Source organism: Hemiscyllium ocellatum, chromosome 9 (assembly GCF_020745735.1).
Source record: "Hemiscyllium ocellatum isolate sHemOce1 chromosome 9, sHemOce1.pat.X.cur, whole genome shotgun sequence".
Lineage (NCBI taxonomy): Eukaryota > Metazoa > Chordata > Chondrichthyes > Orectolobiformes > Hemiscylliidae > Hemiscyllium > Hemiscyllium ocellatum.
The window spans coordinates 97,120,976-97,141,228 of NC_083409.1; the positions used below are offsets into that span (position 1 = coordinate 97,120,976).

Consider the following 20,253-nt stretch of genomic DNA (forward strand, 5'->3'; position numbering starts at 1 on the left):
GGGGAGCAGATTTTGTGGCATAGCCGAAGGCTGTGGCTTTCATTTTAAAGACCTTAAATTGGAGGAAGTTGTGATTTATCCAATATTTGTCATCAGTCAAGCAGTCTGATGACAGGCAGCTGAGGGAGTTAGGGAGAGGTGATGTAGAGATATCGTCCATATGTATGTGAATACTCACCCTTTGCCACTGATGGGACTGCAGCGTTTCCTTACCTATAACTTTTCTAAGGACAGCATCTTGCAGAGCCCCAAAAGTAATGTTTCAAGGAGGGAAGGAACGGTGGTCTAACCTGAAGGTACAGTGACTATGTTTGGATAAATAGGAACAGAGACATGCAAGACCATTTGACGCCTTAGCAATTTTTTTTTAAGATTTCACAAACTTCCTTGTTTTTGTACACTATTCCTTTTATCAAAGACAAGAATCCCACATTTTACTCTTCACTACCTAAACCTGTCCAGCTTCAAAGATTTCTTCTAATCTGTCAGTTCCTACATCACTTTTAAATTGTAACGTTTAGTTCACGTTCCCTCATCTCATTCTTGCTACCATGTCAAATCCCACATTCCTAGACATTTACATTTTACTTGCAAGTTTCCGCAAGTATCCTTCTGAAGTCTGTTGCCACCTTCTTCGTGCTTGCTGTATCTTTAAGCTTTGTCATCTGGACATTTCACAGTGAAATTTTGAATTTAAAACAAAAATCTGAATGGGATTTAGATTTTTTTGCAGTTTTGAGGATATATCTGGTATAAAACCTCAGTCTGGAAGTTATATGTGGAAGCAAGATTTCAACAGTGTTTTTGGCTAGTATTTAACACCAAGCCAAATAAAATCTAGTTATGTTTGTAGTTAAGAAATAGTCTTAATACTAAAGAAGTATGTTATGATGCTAAACTTTTAAGAATAAACTGAATATTATGTTGCAAAATTGTGTTCATGGTACAGATTCCTGCATATTTGTGTGCTCTCTAAATGTAGGGAATTTACGCATTTCAGAAATAATGATATATGCCTGTATGGTAACGTCATTCCCTAGTTTTATTAGTCAATGACTGGTGGAATCATTGGGTATCCCAAATTAATGAGAAGTTAAAACACACTTTTTTCAACTTAATCTTGTTCATCTTTCAGACAGCAAATCAAGGTCATGAACAGGTTAATGTCAAAGAAAGAATTATGTGGTTAAGTTTCTGAAAGTTTCTTCAGCTTGAGCTTAAATCACTTAACCTTTTATGTGATGCCAGACTCAGCACAGATAAGCAGAGGATTCAAATCATGATTTTCTATTTTACAGTAATCGAGAAGTCATGACCTACCGGAGTTAGCTTTATTCTGGTTTCCTGTTCTGATTCACTGGAAACCTTCTGGTTTCAGGTTATTTGCTAGTACTAGTCTTTAGCACGTTTACACTTGAGCAGATTTTTTCAATTTTTGCAACTGTGTTAAACAATATTAGTATTCTCAGTGCAGTTGGCAGTTCAGCAAAGTGGTCTTATTTCCTGTTCATTGAGGATTAAAATCTAGTGCTTCAAACCCCAAGTCTAGTGTTAGAACCCAGGTTATGGTTCAGTGCTTAAGCAATAGTCAACATCAGTTGTAGGGTGTGCTTCACACGGCAATATTTTAGTGTTTATAAAACGCACTGTCCATTTATCAGTTGTCACTTCCTATCAGATGATAGTGTTCAGTCCCAATCCGTTTTACTAATAAGAATAATTGTAAAATATTGCAAAATATAACACCACAATGGCAATGGTCACTGAAAAAGTGGACTCAGATCTGAAATCTCTAAATGAAGAAAGGTAAAGAATCAGTATTATGTTCAAGGCTGTAAGATTGATTTAAGCTTGGATGTCAATTGACATCCTTGTAAAACCCTGAAATTTATGACATTCTTCCAATGTGTTTCAAGCCATCTTTTCTCTGTAAAGTATGTACATTATATTCTAAATAAAAACAAATTGTGGGAGAAATTTTATGCCTGGAAAAGCAATTAATATTTTGAATCCAGTAAGAGTCCCCTTTGGAACTGCAGAGAGACAGAAAACTGATGGGTCTTATACTGTAGACAGAACAAGTCAGGGAGGAGCAAGTGGAACTTGCTACGTTTTTCTCCCCTTGCTTTGTTTTTTCGCACCTGCACATGTGTATCAGGTTTGTTGAACATTCCTTGTTTTAGCACTATTCAGGTCTCTTTCCTCTATACACACACACACTGAGCCATCATTGATAGCATCAGTGTCACTCTGGCATTCATCTAGAATTGGAAAAAAATTAATCAATTCTGCTTTCAATTTCAATCTCTTAGTCGCTTTTAGCTGGTCCATCTCTGACTATTCCCTTCCCTTTCTTGATTTGTGTGTCTCCATTTCTGGAGATAGGCTATCTACTAATATTCATTACAAAACTCACTGAATGTCACAAGTGTCTCAACATACTTCCTCACACTCTGTTCCGTGTAAGGACTCCATTTCATTCTCCCAGTTACTTCACCTCCACGCTCTGTGACCTGACTATTTCACAAAGATGCTTCCAGCATGCCTTCCCTTTTTCTCCTGACTGCAATCATGGGCAGGACCTCAATCATGTTAGACCCACTTTCTGTGCTTCTGCCCTCACCCTTTCTCCTTTCCTCTCAAACATGATAAAGTTCTCCTTATGTTCACTTCCCACTCTATACCAGCCTCCTTATTCAAATGATCATTTCTGACATTTGTAGCATCTTCCTTTCCCTTCCCTTCCCTTTCCCTGTCAGCATTCCACATGGACCATTCCCTCCATGACACCCTGGTTCACTCCTTAATCACCCTCAACATCTTGTCCTCCTCCCATAGCACCTTTCTGTGCATTCACAAGATATGGAACACTTATCCTTTTACCTCCTTGCTGTCTAAGGTCCCAAACTTTCCTTCCAAGAGAAGTGATTTAATTGTACACTTTTTATTCTAGCCTTACTTTATTCACTGCTCATAGTGCAGTCTCCTCCATTGCTAGGGAGATCAAATACAGACTGGATGACTCCAGAATACCTCGATTCAGTCAGCAAGCATGACCAAGATATTCCTTGTTATGTTAATACACCAGCTTGCTCTCATGCTCACACTTCTGTCTTATATCTGCTGCAGTGTTTCAGTGAAATTAATGCAAGCTGGAGAAAGTGTTATGTTTTCAATTTCTGCACTTTTGACCCTTCTGTACTTAATCTTGAGCCTGAGCATCAGAGAAAGAACTCAGTCCACCACCTTGGTTCCTTGACCTTTAGCCAACTCCACCCAACTGCCAGAAACTAGTTTCCTTGGTTTTGCTTTCAGCAAAACTGACCTATATTCTGCTTTTGATGCCTACACTGGACTGTTTTACAGCCATTACTGTTTCCTTTGATTTTTGTGATACCTGTGATTTCTAAATCTCATCCGTCCTCTGAATTTTCCCTGGATTTCCCTTTTGTTCCACTTGCTCCTCATCACTTTTTTCCACAGTACGCAAAAGCCTATCACATTTTTGCTTCCCTCTTCAATTTTTCATGCACCAGGCCAAACACCACCCCACCCAAAAATATTTTAATAAGGTAGCCTAGACCCTAACCTTTGCTTCTTTTACAGGCAGATATGAAATGGGTATTCCAGATATGATGCAATTGGTCAAATCATTCTGCTCTAAAAGAAACAATTTATTTAAACACTTCCATTTTCTTTTGTTCGTGTTTCAACTGTATTTAGAGTCAAGAGTGTGGTACTGGAAAGACACAGCAGTTCAAGAATGAGGGCTTATGCCCGAAACATCAATTCTCCTGCCCTTCGAATGCTGCCTGACCTGCTGTGTCTTTCCAGCACCACACTCTGTACTCTGATCTCCAGCATCTGCAGTCCTAACTTACTCCTAGGAATTTAGAATAACTTAACTATTTGGAAAACTTAACCAATCTGATACAGTAACCATTACTAATTAACTGTTCCAATACAGTAACATCCCATAATACACCCCTTGTTGAAAAGGTAAATTCAAACACAGATTCTTACAGGCAGGAGGGAACAACATTCAGAGAGAGAGAGAGAGAGATTTCTAAGAAAATCAGAGGAATCCTTTACTGAAACTTGCAACTGGACTCACATCTTGTGACTCTTTCAGTTTTAAAAAAAAGCTTCAAAAACTTGAACTGGCCACTCCCCTTCCATTGTTAACCTGTTATGCTTCCTAGGCTGCTTGACATCTCTGCCTTTACAATCTCTCTTCCAAAAAAACCAAGGACAAAGTGACAGCATTGTTACAGAATCCAAAGAAGAGTCATATCAGACTTGAAATGTTAGATCTCTTTTTCCAGAGATGTTGTCAGATGCTCCATTTTCTGTTTTTACTTCACATTTCCAGCATCTGCAGCTATTTTGATTTTGCTTACGTGATATAACCAAATAAGTACAAAAAGATTTATCTTCCAGCCAGTTATGGATTCTAGTGTCTACTTCAGGAATTGCAATATATGTCTTTGACTTAAGAGTAAGAAATATCTCAATTGACAATATTAGTGTCTCCCTTTATCTTCTCTAGTCTGATTGAACTATCGTCTTAACATAAAGTCCTATGGGAAAGGTTCAAATGCTCCTACCTTTTGAATATTGTCCTATCCATCTATGTGCAAGACCACTTCTGTGAGCTAGAATTGGTTGGAAGGTGTGCAATTATTTTTCACTGTTCAGTTTGTGCTTCACCCGGAATATTGAATGGTTTATCACCAAATCTGCATTTATTTTCAGTCATTGAATGTAAATTTATTTTCCCCAAGGTATTCCACAATTACGATTTTCTGTTAATTTCATTTAAATTGCCTTTTGCCAAGTGTGCTTCAACATTGTACATAGACTTCAAAATCTGAACAAATTCCCAGCCGCTACTACACTGTTTTCTCACTAGGAATAATTTAACAGTTTGTTTTCATCAATTGATGTCAAGGACAGTTGAAAATGAGGTAATTCCAAAAATTAGAGAAGTCAGTTCAAAGATAGAACAACAAAAGCCTCCACTGAGGGCTCAATGTATGAATCATTTAGTGGTGTCCTATCATACTACCCAATTCCTGTTTTGCAAAATTCTCAGTGTTTTAGATACTTGCAGATTTCGTCTTATGAGATCTTTCCCATCTGTGTTGGTCACCATTGAAATAGTGTGTAGAATTATCTTATCCTTCTCCCCACCCCACCCAAACTGATCAGCTTTTTCCCCTCAAGTACATTGTGCCTTCTGCTCAATTTCTGATACTACTACATCAAATTTTGCTGACAAATCCTTGCTCATTGCATCAGCTATCTTAGCCTTTTAACAGTGAGGATCGTGTTAATATTGCATCTTTCTAAAAAAGACGCTATTCAAAGCAAACCGAAAAAACAAAGTGCCAGTATAAATTGGACAGAGTTGTTTAGGCTTCAAGGGATTACCAGGTTGTTTTTTTAAAATCACTCGTGGGACCTGGGCATTGCTGGCCAGACCAGCATCTTTATTGCTCATCTCTTGTTGCCCTTGCGAAGATGGTGGTGAGCTACCTTATTGAACCAGTGCAGTTTCACAAGCTGTAGGTTGACTCTCAGTGCCCTTTTGGAGGGAAATCCAGGACTTTGATCCCATGACCATGAAGGAATGGTGATGTATTTCCAAGTCAGGGTGGTGAGTGGTTTGGAGAGGAACTTGCAAATGGTGGCATTCCCAGGTCCTGCCCTTGTTCTACTTGGAAGTGATTATGGGGTTGCAAGATGCTATCTGATCTTTGGTGAATTTCTGCAGTCCTTGTAAATAGTACACACCACTGCTACTCAGCATTGGTGGTGGAGGGAGTGAAGGCTTGTGGACGTGGTTCCAATCAAATGGGCTGTTTTTTTCCTGAGTGGTATGAAGCTGTTTGAGTGGCATCATCCAGGCAAGCGGGGAGTATTCAGTCACATTCCTGACTTGTACCTTGTAGAGTCAGGCGATGAGTTACTTGCCAAAGTATTTCTAGCCTATGACCTGCTCTTGTAGCCGCTGTGTTTATGTGGTGAGCCCAGTTGAGCATCTGGTCAATGATAACTCCGAAAATGTTAATAGCTAGGGACTCGGTGATGAGAACGGCATTGAATGTCATGGGGTGGTGGTTAAATGTCTTTTATTGGTGATGGCCATTGTCTGGCATTTGTGTGACATGACTGTTACTTGCCAGTTGTCAACCCAAGCCTAGATATGGTCCAGATCTTGTTGTATTTGAATTTTGTCTGCTTCAGTATATGAGGAGTTACTGAGGTGCTGAACATTGTGCAATCATTGACAAACATCGCCACATCTGACCTTATGATCGAAGAAAGGTCATCAATAAAACTGCAGAAGATGTTTGGGCCTAAAACACTACCCTGAAGAACTCATGCAGATGTGCCCTATCGTTGAGATTACTGACCTCCAGCAACCATAACAATCTTCCTGTGTGCCAAGTGTGATGCTAGTCACTGGAAAGTTTGCCTCCTAATACCTATCGATTTCAGTTTTGCTCAGACTTCTTGACGTCATGCTCAGTCGATTGCAGCCTTGATGTCAAGGGCGGTCACTCTTAAGGAATTCACCTGTTTTGTTCATGTTTGAACCAAGGTTGTAATGAGATCAGGATATGAATGTCACTGGTGGAATTGAAACTGGGCATCACTGTGCAGGTTATTATTGTGTGTGTTGCTTGATAGTTTTGTTCATGACACCTTCCATCACTTTCGTGATGATCGAGGGTAAACTGATGGGGTGTGAATTGTTGATTCAGATCGTTTTGCTTTATCAGGCTAAAATTCTCCTATTTGTTCTTCATAAATCTCATTGTTTAAAGCAATAATATTTTACCATTGGTGCAAGTCAAGTGAATTTTCTACAAAATGCAGTAGTTTGATTTATCCCCCTTTCCCTCCGTTACGCCCCCTTTCCCTCCGTTACCCCCCCTTTCCCTCCGTTACCCCCCTTTCCCTCCTCCTCATGCTTCCTCATCCTCTCCCCCTCTCCCTCTCTCACCAGGGTTACAGGAAAGACCTCTGGGCATTGGACTAAGTAAATTGTGGTTGCAAAAATCTGGCACAGGTGCAGCAGGCTGAACAGCCTCCTTCTGAACTGTAACCATTTTGTGATTCAATGAAAAACTGAGATTATGCAAACGTGAAGAGATTTTAGCTACAGGAGGCTGACTGAGAAAATGCGGGAGGAAATTTAAGTGAAGAGAAACCAACAATAGGAGTTTCAGTGTCTCAAGTTCTTGCAGAGAGTCTAAATCTTATAGTATTGGGGAGATTTTCTTTTAAAAACTGAGGAAGTTGATACTTGAGTGGGACAGCAATTTAAAGAGCAGAAATGGGTGATATTAGGAACTAGCTTTGAGGTCAATTTTAACCTGACTAGTTAGGGAACATAACTCAAGAAATAACCGTTTCACAACATAATATAATTCTGATTTGGAGATGCCGGTGTTGGACTGGGGTGTACAAAGTTAAAAATCACACAACACCAGGTTATAGCCCAACAGGTTTAATTGGAAGCACACTAGCTTTCGGAGCGATGCTCCTTATCAGCTGATGTATATTATTTGTGGGAGCATTGCGATGCTTGAACTGAAGAATATCAGGGTTAAGGTGCAGTAGCTGGGCTACGCAAGCTCACTGTCACTCCTGTGCTGACTATCACACTTTCTGAAGGAAACATTCTGTAAAGTAGCCTCCAGGTAATCGGGAAGTTCAAAAGTCGGATGTAAATGAGATAACCTACCTTGAAAGTTAGAGCTAGACAAACGCAGGTCCAGACACCTGTAATGAGGACGACGTCAAAAACAGGGTGGCAAGCACTAGTAAGCAAGAAGTTAATGTTAGAAAGAGGGAAACAAGTCAGAAACTGGGTTCATAAAGGCGCCAAATGTATGGGAATAGATAGCATGGATGTGCTGCAAAGAAAGCTTGAAGAATTATGTTTAGTTGAAGTGAAAGATCTCAGGGTAGTAAATCTCAAAATTGGTACGGCTATCAAGCAATGGAAAGGATATGTAGAAGATCTCAATTCATAGCTGCAGAGATAACTGTTTATGGATTCCTCAGACACAGGATAAGTTCTGGACAAGTGGAATTTGATAAGATGAACGTCAAATGCTTGCATTAGCAATGGTGTTTATCATCTACAAAATGCCCTACTGAACCTATCTTTGTGCTGTTTTGGTCAGGACCTTTCAAACCTATGAGTAGCTGTCTTGGAGCTTAGCTGTTTTTGTGCTGTAGGTGCACCAGAGTACTGTTACAGAGAGAGTGCTAGGACTCTGACACTGTGTCAATGAAGAAGCAGAACATAGTTCCAAGTTAGAATAATGGGTATCTTGGGAATTTGCATATGGTGATGGAGATTCAGGATAATCACTGGAAATTCCCAGTCTGTACAACTGCACGATTTATATAAGTGGAGAAAGTGAGGGCTGCAGATGCTGGGGATCAGAGTTAAAAAGTGTGATGTTGGAAAAGCACAGCCAGTCAGGCAGCATCTGAGGAGCAGGAGAGTTGACATTTTTATTATAAGCTCTTCACATTCCTGTGCTTTTCCAGCACCACACTTTTTTGACTATTTCTATAAGTGGTCCAGTTGTTTCTGATCAGCATAAGTCTGAATGTTTTCCCAGTCTTTCTCCATGTCAATGCAGACTATGTAACTCAGAGGAATTATGAATGGTATTGCACCTATCCACTCTTACCATGGCTGGAAAGTGAAAGGTGAAGGTATTTGGACCTGGGACACAGCCCTGAGCAACTGCTGCAGCACTGTCATGTAATTTAAGTAATTGATCACAACTATCTTCCATTGTGCCATGTATGACTGCAATCACTGGAAAGTTTTCCCCCTGATTTTCCATATAAGTCAATTTAACTGCAGCTCCTGTGATGCTGCTTTGGTGTTATGTGCAGTCATGTTCACCTCTCCTCTGAAATTCAACTCCTTTTTTTGCCAAGGTTGAACCACAGTTTGTAATGAGATCTGGAACAGTGTGGTCTCGCAGAACCAAATCAATGCACTGGTGAACAAGCTGTTGCTGTGCATATTTTACTTGGTAACTGTCAATGAGAACTTGCATCACCTTAACTATGAGTAAGCTATTGTGGCAGTAATTCCAGGACCAAATTTGTTTTTTTTTGTGGGCATTGTTGAGTAATGGCCAGTGTTGTAGGGTGATACTCATTTCCTTGTGCGAATAAACGCAGCAGGGAGAATGAGTAAACGACATCGTGTTAATAACAAAGTTCACATTTTTCGAAAAGAATATTGTGAAAATGAAGGGCTCTGGCCCGAAACGGCGAATTTCCTGTTCCTTGGATGCTGCCTAACCTGCTGTGCTTTAACCAGCAACACATTTTCAGCTCTGATCTCCAGCATCTGCAGACCTCACTTTTTACTTAACCTACCAATATGGATAGTATGCACATGAAAATATTTATATAAAAATACATATCTTATTTAATAAAAAAAATTAAAACTTCCAGAGGCAGAAATTTTTACATCAGGTGAGGTGTAGTAACCTTTCCCCAGATCTTTCGGAGATAGTCAGGCTGTATATATGTAATGTGAAGGGAATTCCAAATTTCCATAAGTCTAAAAGATGACCACAGACTGTTCTTTTGAAGTGATGAAGATATGTTTAAGCAGAAAGTTACAGAGGTGTGAAAACTTTAACCAGTTTAGTACAAACTGAAAACTGCCACATGGTCTAGAATCAGAACTAATTGTGACTATAGTTTCATTCACTGCATTAAGCAGAACAGGCATATTTCAGCACCTCTGAATGATGACAGTCATAATATGATTGCATTTGGTATGATAAGTGAATACAATGTATCAGTGCTCAACTTCGCAACTGTGAAAGGGTCAATTTCATGCAATGAGGGGTGTTATTAATTTGTCCTTAGAAAAGCTTCACTTAAGGAAATTCTTCCTCAATATGGAGGATAAATGCATCAAAAGATGAGATCCTGCAGGGTACAGAAAAATCCTCAACCGATTAATAAAGAGGAAGTGTGCCATCCTCACCTATTCTGGCCTACATGTGATTCCAGACCCATAGCAATGTGGCTGACTCTTGACTTGGGTAATTACTGGCAGCTAACAAATGCTGGCCTAGCCAGCAGCACCCACATGCCTTGAGCAAGTAAAGCAAAGTCTACTTTCACTCTGGTAGATTTAGCGTGGTAAAGCATCCCAAGGTGATTAACAAGGCTAATTTTAATAGAAGCACTGAATCACAGAAGGAGTTATCAAGATAGATGAGTTAAAGCTCAATCAAAGAGGTAGATTTTGCAGACCATCGTAAAAGAATGCAACGATTCACTTCAAATACCACTTGTTTATCACCCCTGTACTTTCTGATGTTCACTGGCTCCTGGTTGGCAACACCTCAATTTTAAAATCTTAATCTTTTTAAATTCTATTTAGTGCTGTCGCTGCCCTCCATCCCACAAACCTCCAGAGATCTGAATGCTCATCCCATCCCATTTTCTTGTCATACTCCGTTTTAGTCTTTCTAATCTTAACTCTATTGCAGCAATACTTTCAGTCCAAAGTTCTGGAATGCTCTGACTAAACTTTTCTGCTGAATTAATAATGCAAAAATATTTAAGTAGGTAGCTAGAAGGGAGATAAACGAAGCTACTGAAATAGATGTACAAAAGTCTTAGATGGGCAGAGCAATTTGAGATTAACTTGGCTGTTGAAACTAAACAATAGAATAAAACATGGTTTCAGTATTATCAAGCAAGAGGGTTATCAAAAAAGGAAATTGAGGCTCATGGACATGTCTTTGAAACTGAAGATTAAGATAAAAAAAGTTAAAATAATTAAAACCAGCAAGCATTGGAAATGATCTATACCCGGCAGCATCTGTGGAGAGAGGAGGTGTTAATGTGTCGAGTGAAGTCTGACTTCCTTCAGGAAGAAGTGGGTGATTGTTTACTGGAAACACTGTTGAGAAGCCAGCCAGTATAGGGGGTTCTGTGACTTAATTGTTGGTCTGGTGATACTTCCCAAAATAGGCAGTTATAAAGAACATGCTAAATCCCCATGATCCTCATTGAGACAGACATTGAAATCTATGAAATACTGAACATCATGAAGAGATTCCAGTGGATTGTAAACCAGCTAATGTGCTACTTGTTTTCATGAAAGGTAATAAAATAAACCTAGATAACTTTGTTCTTAGCTCAGTCATGGAAAAAAACAAGGAAGGAGCATGTAGAAAAATAACTTAGCATGTGACAGGCACCAGATGGGATTGAATCTGATGGATCAATCTCAGACGTTGGTGAGGAAACACTTCACATATTGACATTGCAAAATAGCATTACAAAGTGTACCTAGGTTACTGCAAATCTTGAAATTTCACGTTAAAATGTTACTGCACAAACTTCAGTTAGTATCTATAGGTAATATGTGAACGTTGGATCCACTTGAGCTGATAAAGGGCAAACAGCAAGTGTTAATTAGGGAGATTATATTAATAGTATTCACAATATTTGGTCAAACTAATAAATGACACAAACTTGAAGAAGGAAGTTTAGAATCTGGACAGTGAGCTAAGAAATTACAACATGTTTTACCAGCATTTTACAGAACTATTGTAGATTAAATTAAAACAAATTTTAAAAATCCACTTGCCAATCAATTAGCACACTCCACTCATGCAGTCTAAGTATTGGTTTTTCCCTTAGATTGGTCTTCTTGCAAATTGTCTTGATAAGCACTAGATGAAAAACTTTGACAGTATCTTTTTTTTCCAACAATACTGAGATCTATACTACCAAACGATTCTTTGAAATATAAAATTGAATGCATCCTGATTTGGCCCAGAGTATGTTGGTGGACTTATGGACCACCAAGGTGCAATCCTGGTTAATGGCTTTAACCATTAATGACGGTAGGCTAACTATCACCCTGAACCAAAGTCCCGGCATATTTGACCTACTACTGTTAAGGCAAGGAACCTATACTATTCACAAGAGCACATAGCCTGTAGTCATGTATGAAACAGAAGAGAGATTAGATTAGATTAGACTTACAGTGTGGAAACAGGCCCTTCGGCCCAACAAGTCCACACCGACCCGCCGAAGCGCAACCCACCCATACATTTACCCCTTACCTAACACTACGGGCAATTTGATAGACTGGCCCAGATTTTCTGATGTAGTCAAGGAGGAGACTGGAAAAATACAGCAAGCCAGACAACATCTGTGGTTTATTTTGTCTCTAACAAGATTTTCTGATGGCCACTTAGTTATTTTAGATGGGCATCGCACTTGGGAGCTGTTCAGAATCCCAGACAAAGCAGACTCAAAAGGAATTGCCAAAGAAATGTGAGAGTCTGATGGACAATTCCCTGGAGCCAGAATCCTGCAAAAGTCTCCAATTAATTCCCACGGTTCGGCTGCAGTTATTACTTATCCACAAAATGTTGGATAATTAAAAATGTTGTTGAATTCCTGCATAACTGTTTGACAGACTTTCCCTAATTTAGTCCCTCTCCCCTTCTCCTGGCACATGAGAAGCCCCTGTCCAGAGACCTGACCACCCCCAACCTCTTGCTTCCATCACCCCATAAGCCAACAAATGTCACACCCCCTTAGCCTTTAGGCCCTGAAACTCTAGCCTAGTTTCCCTTCCTGCATGCTGACCTGCTGCCTATCCAAAACTGCTACAACTAAAACTAAAATTAGCATCAAGATAACTTCCTTGCATCCTTGATGCCAGTTTCAGCCTTGTAATGTCCATTATTTTATAAAACTCCTGCTTAAAATCAACTGCAGGTTTGTTTCTCATTCATAAACTACTATGCATGTCTATCATAAATAAGGGGAGAAAGTGAGGTCTGCAGATGCTGGAGATCAGAGCTGAAAATGTGTTGCTGGAAAAGCGCAGCAGGTCAGGCAGCATCCAAGGAACAGGAGATTCGACATTTCGGGCAAAAGCCCTTCTTCAGGAAGGGCTTATCACAAATAAGCACAAAGTTAACCTTACTTCCCTCAGCTACATTGCTCCTTTTTGCAATATCCTTCTATTTCTGCATTCATGTTTTGCATTTATTGACTTGTACATGATATCCAATACAGTCACTGTCATCTCCAATACAAATTTCCCTATGCTCATCTAGCAGAGCTTCCAAGGTTTAAATTTTATTAACCTTATTTAAAATACTTTAAATGTGCAATAGGGTATATTGTGTTGCTGAGAAACCGTGCCAAATTAACATAAACTGCTGTTCGGGCACAGAGTAAAGATATAACACATTATTGCCCAACAGTGTGGTAGAAACATAGACTGTGAATAATTTTAAAAGGAAATGAATGGGCCTTTGAGGGAAATAAACGTAGAGGGCAAGGGAGATGAAACAGTTGAGTGATACTCATTAGATTGTTGTCCATTCAACCAACATGGACCCAGTGGGCTGAAAGACCTCCAGTGGTATTACAACCCTATGACTGTAGTAAATTAGTACCACACCACTTTAGCTGTAATTTATAAAGTAATTACTACTGGTGGAAGTCAGAGTTTGTGCTCTTAGGAACTGACTGGATCATGAATAACTTAAACTTCATCTTAAACAGCAGTGTTGTCTCTCTGCTAACATAAAGTATTAATTCTTCTACATTTGTAAAATCAAAAATGCTCAATTTTCCTTCACTAGAACTTGAGTTACAACTTGGATCACTCTTTACAAAATCAGCCCTCATTAACTATCAATGTGATAGTAGTAATTGGAAAATAATGCAATTCTGAGATGTTTAAGAAAATGATGAGTATTTTTAAAGTACTGTAGTAAGTGGGTGAATGACCAAATAGACTCTGACAGGTGTAAATTTGGAAATGGATTGACAAGTAAAATCTGTCTCTACACAAATCAATATTTATCAAGATGTGTGCAGCTACAATACTTGAGAAATATATTTTCCTCTATAAATAGCACTGGCTGTCCTTAGCTGGCAGAAACAATTTGACATTTCCAACTCTTCCAGTAATCCTTGCTGGAAGGACACTTCTTTTGAGGGCAGCTTCTCCATGTAGAGAATGGACACCAAAGTGAGTTTATTGCAAGCAATAGAGGGATATCCCAACATGTATCGCTGTTCTAAAAAGGAGGGCTCAGCAGAGAGGGTTTGAACAACATAAAGTATCAGTCAAATGATCTGTTAATGAAACCATGTGAATAAAAGGTAAGCTTAATCAAGCTGTAAGGCATCACCCACCCCCCTGCTAGTGCCCATTGAATCATTTCCCAGCAAAGAAAACATCAACACCCCCAGCATGGAGAAGAGAAATTTGAATTTAAAAATCCACCTGCCTTATTTGTTAATACTTGCTCTTATTGAGAGCTTGAAATTCGCCCATATTGAATCTTTAATGCTGTGGTGTAGATAGTGTTACCTCTTCTAAATTGCTGTCTTTTTACTCCCTCCTTACACCACATGCATTACGGACTGGGGCAGTCTCCTTCAGGTGAGTAATTGACTGTGTATGTCCCAGTCCATTCTAATTGGTGCAATTCATACCACATTTATTTGTATGAGTAAAATTTCCACTAAGAGCAATCATTTTCATCACACTTTTAATTTATTTATGCAGATTCAAAATGGTTGTATATGTTCCCCCTTTGTGGATTTTTTTTGGATAACTGGTTACTTCAGTAACCTAACATTGTAGCATGTGTACTTTGTAAAGGCTAAAAAGAAAACTAACACTGCTCCTACATTTATATTTCTTTGGTTATCCTGGAGTGTTTTGAGTTTCTTTGCATTTCATGTGCTGAGTTAGACTAATATATAACTTTTGTTTTGATAAATCTGTATTAATCCTGCCTGGAGGTTGAATTTACTGCTCATTCTTCCCCTTCTAATATTTTCTTGTCAAATTAAGATACTCATATTTTGTAATGACTGCATCAGTTGCATAACAAATTGTGAAATTTTGCATGAATTCGTTCTGCAAATTCCTGTAGTTTTATGCTTTTATTTCATCTAACCAACAATTATTTTATTGCCTTCATTGGACCATTCAATATTTTTTGTTACAAGACTGAAGTTATTAATTATAGAAAAATAATCATTTTGGAAGCAAGTATGGATCAATTGAGGAAAGGAACAAAACTGGAAATATGGAATGGCAGGTTGAGAGGGAGCCTTCAATAATACTCACTCACCAAGTGTGTGATTATGTAGTATGTTAATAATTGATCTGTCATTTACTCAGTTTGGATGAAGAGGCTATTCTGGGATGGTATTCGTGTATCTCTTAAGGTGTATTTTTATCTTTCAATTTGATAGGCCGATATTGTTGATGGTAAAAGCAAGGTCTGGTCAACACACATATATTTCACAATGTAAGGGAAGGGCAGCTGGATTTTTGAATGTCTCTTTAACCCAATGTGTCAGTAAGTTAAATCAGAAGTACAGTTTATTTGCATTTGACTGAAGCACTCAGAATTTAATCAATGATTGCAGTACTTGGTCAGTTTTGGAGTATGTAGGAAATCTTGTCTGATGGAATTGACAGCCAGCAGAAGTACACTTCAGTAGATAAGTTGTACTGTAGATCTTTTCCAGGTTTTGTTTTTTAAAATACTACAAATGATAAATATTCATGACTGTGGCAAAATAACAATCATTTTCTCTTTCAACAGATCATGTGCCTAAAAGGACAGAGGGTCTTCTCCGGCCCACACACTTTTGATAGGATCCATATTGTGAACCACATAGCAGATGATGATTCATTCCACTCCTCTGATGAAGATCTAATTACCGATTCCATGAGGGTTCGTGATCTCCGGGGGGTTCCTCACCATTTTCGCCACCTCAGCAGAAATGCACAAATGGAAACTAATGATAAGGACAGTGAGGACAGTACTGACAGTGATAACGAGGATGGAACTATAGGCCCTGATCTCTGTAACCAAAATGTCTGCACAGTGAGTCCAAAACAGGTAGAATCTTTCTCCACCACCGTGTGACCATCACTGTGAACACATGAGGCTTTCTGGTTCATATCAAAGACCAGGTGGGCTCCAATCATTCAGACTTGAATGCAACTTTCAGTCTGGCCTGCTGATTAAAATAAAGGACTAAAGTGAGGAATTATATAGGCATCTGCCATTGAAATGGTGGAGATGATGTACTGAATTTCATAATGGATTTTTTTTTGGGGGTGGGTGGTCATTTTACCTGTTCTTTTGTCTGCCTTAACCTTTGCCAAACCTTTTCAATATAATTGTTGTTGCCACATGCTAGTATGAGAATGAGCGTGTGAAACAGACAGGAGATAAGATGTTGACAGTATTATATACAGTATCTCCTTTCTTAAAACTTGAAATGCACACTTTCTAATTTATTTAGAATGGAAGATTTTGTTTTTTTTTCCTTTTGCTTGGTAGTTCAGTCAGTGGAGTTGAAAACCCTTGGGACATTGGTTGCTTATAAAAAGATGCATCATCTTGTGCAATATTGTATTTTATGCTAATGAGAACAAATTTTACTTGTTTATGACAGAAATGTACCATGATGGTCTTAACGGAGGATTAATTAAATGCGTTAGTGCCTGTAAGGCACATTTTGGTCAGTAATATGTCAGCAGATGGTTTTAATTGGGCATCACAGTACAAAGAATATGTGCAATTGGAACATGTTTTTTAAAAAGAAAACAGCTCATGGCTTGCTTAGGATCCCAGCACAAAAACTTGTATCTTAAAGAAAGATACTTTTATAAGTATAAAATAAAATCAAATACTAAGATTTCTGTTTGTAGATCTTTACAAGATTTTCCCCTTTTAATTTGTGTTTTCATTTGAGGTGTTTGATAACAAATAGTAATGTACCTGTGGTATGTGTTACAGCAATATCTACTTTCGTGTTACTTTGTTCTGATGGAGAAATGTAGTTAAGCTTTAATATAAATACCTTTTAAATGTTAACTAGGAATGCATTGCATTTCTTTCATTGCAACAACTGGCCACTTGAAAAAAAATTGGAAAGTTCAACATGGTCATGTGCTGGTTACCCTAACAAATACCATTCAAGGAATTGTAATAACACTATACAGAAACTCTGTTACACAGAGTTGAAGGCATCTCCTTAGAAAATATCCTTGGTAAATGTGCGTTAGCTCTGCTTGGCAGTTGTTAACACGAGCTTTTTCACTTCACTAATAAGAATGCTTGTATAAACACTCAGTGTTTCTCTTTTATCTTTAAATTATAACAAGATCACAAATAAACTTTTCATGATTTTAAAGGGATACTATTGTTTCTCATTATTTAACATGGTTTCTTTTTGATGATGTAACAGAATCTTAAACCAAAAAACATGGTATTTGATGCACAGTTCTATATTTTAAGATAAGCATTTACTTATCATTCAAAAAAATTGTTTTTGTTGCAATTTTCACTTCAAAATAGCACTCATATGAATCGATTAATTTCAAAATACCTGAAGATGATTTGTTGCATTGATTTAATTTGTCTTTTGTTAATCTTACTAATCTTTTTGGCTAATTTAATATTACTTTATAATCAAATGAGTAAAATTATTAGATTTAAAAGCAAATTAGTGTGAACGTAGAACATTACAGTGCAGTACAGGCCCTCTTGCCCTCGATGTTGTGCCGACCTGTGAAACCAATCTGAAGTCCAACTAGCCTACACTATTCCATTCTTGTCCATATACCTATCCAATGACTATTTAAATGCCCTTAAAGTTGGCAAAAATACTACAGTTGCAGGCAATGCGTTCCATGTCCCTACTACTGAGGAAAGAAACTACCTCTGACATCTGTCCTATATTTATCACCCCTCAATGTAAAGCTATGACCCATCATACTAGGCATCACCATCTGAGGAAAAAGGCTCTCTCTGTCCAACCTATCTAACGCTCTGATTATCTTAAATGTCTCAATTAAGTCACCTCTCAACCTCCTTCTCTCGAATGAAAACAGCCTCAAGTCCCTCAACCTCTCCTTGTAAGACCTTCCCTCCATACCAGGCAACATCCTTGTAAATCTCCTCTGAACTCTTTCCAAAGCTTCCACATCCTTCCTATAATGCAGTGACCAGAACAGTATGCAAAACTCCAAATGTGGCTGCACCAGAGTTTTATACAGCTGCAGCATGATCTCATGGTTCCAAAACTCAATCCCTCTACCAATAAAAACTAAGACACATATGCCATCTTAACAACCCTATCAACCTTGGTGGCAAATTTCAAGAATCTATGTACATGGACACCCAAGATCTCTGCTCATGTACACTACCAAGAATCTTACCATTAGCCCAGTACTTTGCATTCCTGTTACTCTTTCCAAAGTGAATCACCTCACACCTTTCCGCATTAATCTCCATTTGCCACCTCTCAGCCCGGCTCTGCAACTTATCTATGTCTCTGTGTAACCTACAACATCCTTCATCACTATCCACAACTCTAGCGGCCTTAGTGTCATCCACAAATTTACTAACTCATCTGTCTATGCCCTCATCCAGGTCATTTATAAAGATGACAAACAACATGAAACCTAAAACAGATCCTTGTGATACCCTATTAGTAACTGAACTTCAGGATGAATATTTACCATCTACCACCACCCTCTGTCTTCTTTCAGCTAGCCAATTTCTGATCCAAACTGCTATATCACCCTCAATCCCATACCTCCATATTTTGTGCAATAGCCTACCGTGGGGAACCTTATCAAATGCCTTACTAAAATACATATACACCATGTCAACCACTTTACCCTCATCCACCTGTTTGGACACCATCTCAAAGAACTTAGTATGGTTTTTAAGGTACGACTTACCCTTCACAAAACCATGTTGACTATCTCTAATCAACTTCTTCCTTTTTAGATGATTATAATTCATATCTCTTATAACCCTTTCCAACACTTTACCCACAACTGAAGTAAAGTTCACAGGTCTATAATTTCCAGAGTTGTCTCCTCTCCTTGAACAAGGAAACAACATTTGCTATCCTCCAGTCTTAATGCACTATTCCTGTAGACAATGACAATATAAAGATCAAAGCCAAAAGCTCGGCAATTTCCTCCCTGGCTTCCCAGAAAATCCTAGGATAAATCCCATCTGGCCCAGAGGACTCATCTATTTTTACTCTTTCCAAAATTGCTAACATCTCCTTCTTATGCACCTCAATCCCATTTAGTCTAGTAGCCTGTATCTCCTTACCCACACTGTCTTTTTCTAGTGTGAATACTGATGAAAAGTATTTAACACTTCCCCTATCTCCTTTGACCCCACGCACAACTTTCCACTGTTATGTTTGATTGGCACTATTCTTACTCTAGTCATTCTTTTATTCCTGGTATACCTACAGAAAGCTTTAGGATTTTCCTTGACCCTATCCGCTAAAGACTTCTCACATCCCCTCCTGATTCCTCTTAGCTCTCTCTTCAAGTCTTTCTTGGCTAACCTGTAACTTTCAAGCATCCTAACTGAGCCATCATATCTCATCTTAACATAAGCCTCCTTCTTCCTCTTGATGAGATTCAACTTCCTGAGTAAACCACGGCTCCTGCTCTCGACAACTTCCTCCCTGCCTGACTGGCACATACTTATCAAGGACCCGCAGAAGTTGGTCCTTGAATGAGCTCCACGTTTCAATTGTGCCCATCCCTTGCAGTTTCCTTCCCCATCCAATGCATCCTAAATCTTGCCTAATCTCCTGTAATTGCCTTTCCCCCAGCTATAACTCTTGCTCTATGGTATATACACATCCCTTATCATCATAAAGTAAACGTTACCGAATTGTGATTGCTATCACCAAAGTGCTCACCTACCTCCAAATCTAACACCTGGCCGGGTTCATTACCCAGTACCAAATCTAATGTGGCCTCACCCCTTTTTGGCCTGTCTACACACTGTGCTGAAAAATGTGTTGCTGGAAAAGCACAGCAGGTCAGGCAACATCAAAGGAGCTCCTTTAATGCTGCCTGATCTGCTGCGCTTTTCCAGCAACACATTTTTCAGCTCTGATCTCCAGCATCTGCAGTCCTCACTTTCTCCCTGTCGAAATACTGTGTCAGGAAACCCTCCTGCATCTAAAGTACTTGAACTATAGTATTCCCAGTCAATATTGGAAAGTTAAAGTCCCCCATAACAAACACCCTGTCACTCTCGCTCCTATCGAGGATCATTTTTGCTATCCTATCTTTTACATCTCTGGATTTATTTGGAGACCTATAGAAAACTCCCAACA

The 20,253-nt window shown here is 38.8% G+C and overlaps 1 protein-coding gene across 3 annotated transcripts in view; it reads left to right on the top strand.

The window, feature by feature from the left end:
• evi5a (ecotropic viral integration site 5a) overlaps window positions 1-17,287 on the top strand; it is a 257,993-nt gene extending 240,706 nt beyond the window's left edge. For all 3 annotated transcript variants that reach the window (XM_060830595.1, XM_060830597.1, XM_060830598.1), the window contains one exon: window positions 15,681-17,287. In XM_060830595.1, coding sequence (XP_060686578.1) covers window positions 15,681-16,007 — 327 coding nt within the window. In that variant the 3' untranslated portion in view covers window positions 16,008-17,287. The remainder of the gene's footprint in view (window positions 1-15,680) is intronic.
• Window positions 17,288-20,253: the final 2,966 nt, after the last annotated feature.